Below are 6,207 nucleotides of genomic sequence, written 5' to 3' on the forward strand. Positions count from 1 at the left end.
TTAACGACTTTATGGACCTATGTTCTGGAACAGGTAATGATCCTGAAACTTCTTTTACTTCAAATTATCCTAAACTAAACAGGGATAACACACAGAAAATTATAATATCATCAAGTAAAGAAGTAACGAACAAGCAACATGTAGATTTATTGGGGTTTAAAATTGATGACATGTTGAATTGGGAAGCAAACGTTGCTGGTCTGTGCAAAAAACTTTCTTCACAACTGTTCCTAATTGGTCTGAAATTTGCGGGATTATCAGTATCACCCCCCTTATGTATCGCAATAGTAATTCCAATACATAAGGGGGGTGATACTGATAATCCCGCAAATTTCAGACCAATTTCAATGTTACCCACACTTTCAAAAATAATAGAGAAACTCGTGAAAAAAAGAATAATGGCCTTTCTGAATAAGCATAACACTATTATTTCTACACAATTCGGATTTCAAAGAGGGAAAGGAACAAATGATGCAATTTTCAACCTTCTTCAAAACGTTTACCTGAATCTGAATGATAGAGAAGTTGCAGCAGCAGTTTTCTGTGATCTGACAAAGGCTTTCGACTGTGTTAATCACAAAATTCTGTTGCAAAAATTAGAGAAATATGGGTTTAGAGATGTAGCAATCCAGTGGTTTGAGTCTTATTTATCCGGACGGAGTCAAAGCGTATTTCTTCAAGGCAACTTATCACACAAATTAGAAATTAAATGGGGGGTACCTCAAGGATCAGTTCTGGGACCCACCCTTTTCTTAGTCTATATAAATGATCTAGCCTCAATTGATATTTCCGGAGAGTTCACTCAATTTGCAGATGACACCACAATACTTTGGCATGATAAAAATGGCACACAATTGCATCAAATGATTGAGAATGATATTAGAAAAGTTAAAGATTGGTGTGATGCTAATAGGTTGTCTTTCAATATATCAAAAACTAACATCCTAACTTTCAAATGTAATCTTCAAGAACTTCATATAGGAAATCAGGTGATAAGTTATATGTCGGAAACAAAATTCCTGGGTTTATATATAGATGATAAATTGAAATTCGAAAGTCACATTGAAAAACTCAGAAGAAAATTGGCATCAGGATGTTTCGCTGTAAGAACCATTTCATGGGAACTTGGTGTAGATATGGCAAAAAGTGTGTATTATGCTTTAATCGATTCACATTTGAGATATAGAATCTGTTTTTGGGGATCATGTAGTCGATATGTCTTCAATATGATTTTTGTTTTGCAAAAACGAGCAGTAAGGTATATGTGCAAAGCTAAATTCCGGGATTCTTGCAAGCCACTCTTTATAAAACATAAAATCTTAACATTACCTTGTATTTTTATCTTAGAATCAGTATGTCTCATGCATAGCAAATTTAAAAACAAACCTCATGAATTGTCTCAATACAACACAAGACAAGCACTAAATATAACCTTACCAATTCCAACATCGACACAAATAAAAAATTCCATATTTTATAATGGTAAAAAATTATTCAATCACCTACCAAATGAGATAAAAATTTTAGATAGCAAAAAACAATTCAAAAGTACCGTAAAAAAACTTCTATTGACGAATGCTTTCTACTCATTAGATGAATTCTACTGTATGAACTTTTAATGCGTGAAATTCGACTTCGTTATACATTATTATTTAATGTGTTTCAGTGATACTTATATTTTATTTATATTTATATGAACTTCATTTTATATTTACACCTCTTTGTTGTTAATATTCGTACAAAGCAAATTTTTATTGTGACAATTTTAATATTTTATGTACATGCATTGTATAATTGCACATGTTGTTGTTAAGTGTTTTAGAGTTATATATGTATATGTGTGTGTATGTGTATGTATGTATATGTGTATATGTATGTATGTGTATATATGTGTATATATGTATATAAAATTGTGATCATTTTTATTATTTTCATGTACTTATATTTCATATTTTGTTGACCAGTACGAGGATAATGTATCAAATTTCCTTTGACTCAGATGTGCGTCTATCGTAGTCCAATTATAATTATTATCACTTTTTCTACCTCACTATTTATCATATCGATATATATCTAAAGGTGATTGTTGTGTTATTTTGTTCTTTTATTTTGTAAACGACTTTGTCAATGAGAATTATGTTCTTCAGGCAATAAAGTATATTTTGATTTGATTTGATAAGACAGCTAAAAATGTGTCTTATTCAAAGTATGGTATTACAGACATACTTTTCTCTTTTCAACAGCAACCTAACATATGGCATACTTTTATGGGGGTCATTTCTCAAGAGAAACGCAGGTTTACATAATATTCGCGCCTCTCATTTGTTACTGGTCGCAAACTAACATCATTTTTAGGGCTCCAACTACGTAATTTATGTATCCGTGCTACTGCTAGGACTGCACTTGATTTTATTCACTATCGGAATGTGATCAAAGACTCAGCTTATAAATGGTTTTCAGGAGATATTGATGGCTTTAGCCAAACCAAGTTTCCCTCAAATTTACAAGACCAAGCCGGGCAATGGACCTGCTGCCTGGAAGCGCCACTTTATCGAAGAACAAAATAGAATGTTGGATTTGAAGAGGAGAGCCGAACGTTTTCAATCCAAAGTTGCTGCCGAAACAGTTAGAAGGAAACATGGCGGTAGAATCGAGACTGATTTCACAATTTTCCCGACAAAAGAAATGACTAAGGTATCATTCAGTTTCAATTTTGACAGTGCTTAAAATTATTTTTAAATTACTTAGACTTATTTTATTATTTCCAGGCCTTGAATGAAGATAAACCAGTTAATATTGGGTTCGTGAAGATTCCTAAAACATACCTACCTATGAATGAGAAACCGAAAATAGTTAATTTGGAATTAGATTTCGAAAATTTACAAAAAATATTGAATACATTGATGAATAATTGAAAAAATATCAAGCTGTACAACTATCGAGGATCTATTCTCTGTGCTACTAATACAATTGTCTTTTAACTTTTAATTGGCCAGGAGTTTAACTCGTGGCATGGTGCTTTTTGGGGCACAGTTCTTCTGGTTTTTTCCATAGATATGCTTGAATAGTATTCTGTTTTATTTTTGTTATTTATATATTTATGAACTAAATTAAATTATAACCTTTTATGTAAGTTCTAATCGTTTAATTTCCTCAACCAATAAAATCATCTTATTCAGCGAATAAAAGTTCATCTGCCTTTTTTTATATCATTCAAATTGGAGGCGTTAGAGCCAAAAAACAAAATTTGACAATTCCAGTTTCTGGCGAATTTTTCAAAAACAATCACTGATATCCTCGATCTGAAAAGAGATGAAAATAGGAAACTTTTGTCTGATTCAACCGACCATTTAGGTCTCACCGTTACCGAGATAGCAATAATAATAATAATAATAATATAGGACAATACAAAATTATATTCACAATGGTAAAATTTCAACAAAGAGAAATGAATGAAGAAAAAACAATTCTTATTTCTTAAATTAAGTGCATGTTTGCAACTCTTATAAGATCATGAATGTTTGTGGAAAATATATCCCAACAGGAACAAATACTATTAAAATTCCTATATAAGACATATATTGGAGAATTGAGCATTATATTAGTTCGGTAGATTCACATTATTCGCCGATGATACTACCATCATCTGGCATAGTCCGTCTCTCCAGAATTTAAATAAAATAATCATTGAAGATATATCCAAAATGTCCAAATGGTGTGAGTGTAATATACTTTCTTTTAATATTAAAAAAACAAATCTAATAACTTTCAAATGTACGCTTAATGATATCAATATTGGAGTAAGTAGCATTGAAAGTAAGGGATATACTAAATACTTAGGACTATTTATTGACGGTAAGCTAAAATTTGATGAACATATTTTAGCATTAAGGAAAAACATATCATCATTTACAATGGATGCAAAATATTCAATCATTTACCTGATGAAATTAAAGACATTATACCTCTTAAGCAGTTCAGAAAAGCTGTAAAAAATATTTTGGTTGTTAGACCGTATTACCACCTTGAGGAATATTTCAGTGACACGCTATCGTAGTTGTACTATTCATACTCCATAATTCTTAGTAATAATTCATTTTTAAAATTCGTAAAGCGATATTGTGGTTTAGGTATATGATTCATAATTTCACACGTTATCCAGATTGATATATATATATATATATATATATATATATATATATATATATATATATATATAGACTTTTAAAAATTGACTCAGGCTTAGAACTTTATTGTGTTTCTAATGTATGTACTATGCATGTGTGTGTCTGTTGGTGTGTGTGTGTACACACACCTTGTACTGATTTTAATATTTTATATGTATTATTTTGTACTATTTTTAAGCTTTGTAACTATGATTTATCATGTATACAATAAAGCATATTCTCTCTCTCTCTCTCTCTTGCGCTGAGAGGTTTAAAATTGGACTGAGATTGTGAAACAGACCATGGTACATTAAAGTTAATTTGTTTCAGAATTTTAGGACAGTCTACTCTCTCATTCACTAATTTGAATTTGCGATGCACAATTTCTGCGCTGTTCTAAACTGAAAAGTCCCAAACTTTCAAATACTTCATCATTACTAATACCTCTTTCAGGGTAAACATTTTGAAAACTTGTTCGAACTCTTCCAATGCATATTTTATGAATCTCATAAAATGGACTCCAGACGATTATTGCATATTCGATCTTCGAACGTTCGTAGGTGTAATTCAACAGCTTCATAGCTTTAATATTATGGAATTTTCTGTAATTTCTAACAATAAAACCATAAGGACTCTGAAAATTTTCGTGAAATATGTCTTCCAAATGCTAATTTTTGTTCATAATTACCCCTAGGTCTTTGAATCATTGTCTCAGCAGGCCTGAATTTTGAATTACATACGAAAAGGCATAAACCTCCTTTTTAAGGATATAACTTTACATTTCTCTGCATTAAGCTTCAATCTATTACTGCTGCACCAAGCATCAAGAAATTCTAATGGAGATTGAAGATTTACACAATGTTCTAAATCCTTAATTACAGAAAATAACTAAGTCATCAGCAAAACAACCACTCACAAACAAAGAATCGACACTTGGCATATTCCTCGATCTGAGCAAGGCGTTCGACTGCGTCTCTACTAACATTTTATTAGAAAAACTGAGATACTATGGATTTGTAGGCATAGCACACAATCAGCTAGCATCATATCTAAATGAGAGAAAGCAATGTGTATCATATAATGAAGAACTCGGCAGCTTACAAACGATATTGAATGGTGTTCCACAAGGTAGTGTGCTTGGGCCACTACTTTTCTTGATTTATATTAATGATCTGCCAAATTCAATGACAATGTTTACAATGCTATTCGCTGATGACACTTCCTTCGCCATTCGAAAAAATATTGAAGAGTCATCAGAATTAGAAAAGAGAGTTATTCAAGAAGCTACGGACTGGTTTAATGCGAATAACCTATGTGTGAATAAAAGCAAGACACAAACAGTTATGCTCTCGCTGTCCCATAACCTCTCAAATGATGTGAAATGTCTTGGTATAACCATTGATTCAAAGTTAACTTGGAAACCCCATATTGACAAACTAGCAAAAAATCTATCATGCGAAGTCTATGCAATCAGGCAGATAAAAAGTAAAGTCGGTAATGAAGCTGCCCATACTGCTTATCATGCAATGTTTCATAGTTCCTTAATTTATGGATTGATAAACTGGGGCACATTTGTTCATATCTCTAGGATATTTAAAATTCAAAAAAGAGCAATCAGAGCTTTAGCTGGAATAGGTCAAATGGAGAGCTGTAAGAAGTTTAATATATTAACTTTGCCATCATGTGTAATATACTGCAATTTGATACACATTCAAGAAAATTTACAAAAGTTTACTACAAATGGTAACAACCATTCTTATAATACTAGGAACAAGGATAATATTAGAGCACCAAACCAAAGACTAGAAATAACAAGGAGATGTAACTCATACATATCATTGTACAACGCACTGCCCCAATCAATTAAAAATGCAACCCTCGCAAATTTCAAACGGAAACTGAAAAAAACATCTCTCAGAGAATGCTTACTATGATGCGTCTGACTTCAGCTTTACAGAGTAACTATCGTCAATGTAGGTACTGTCTTTATGTATCTATTTTTACATTTTCATTTTTACATTTATATGTTTATTAACTTTAT

General features: G+C 31.6%; 1 protein-coding gene across 4 annotated transcripts in view; it reads left to right on the forward strand.

Annotated features, from left to right (window-relative positions):
- The window catches only part of DCTN1-p150 (dynactin subunit 1), a 28,152-nt gene extending 25,019 nt beyond the window's left edge, over positions 1 to 3,133 (forward strand). For all 4 annotated transcript variants that reach the window (XM_074173491.1, XM_074173493.1, XM_074173496.1 and 1 more), the window contains 2 exons: positions 2,461 to 2,694; positions 2,769 to 3,133. In XM_074173491.1, the coding sequence (XP_074029592.1) occupies positions 2,461 to 2,694; positions 2,769 to 2,915 (381 nt within the window). In that variant the 3' untranslated portion in view covers positions 2,916 to 3,133. The remainder of the gene's footprint in view (positions 1 to 2,460; positions 2,695 to 2,768) is intronic.
- The last annotated feature ends 3,074 nt before the right edge of the window (positions 3,134 to 6,207 follow it).

Source organism: Leptinotarsa decemlineata, unplaced genomic scaffold (assembly GCF_025532065.1).
Source record: "Leptinotarsa decemlineata unplaced genomic scaffold, Ldec_3_MD MMD2_P_RNA_scaffold_12, whole genome shotgun sequence".
Taxonomy (NCBI): domain Eukaryota; kingdom Metazoa; phylum Arthropoda; class Insecta; order Coleoptera; family Chrysomelidae; genus Leptinotarsa; species Leptinotarsa decemlineata.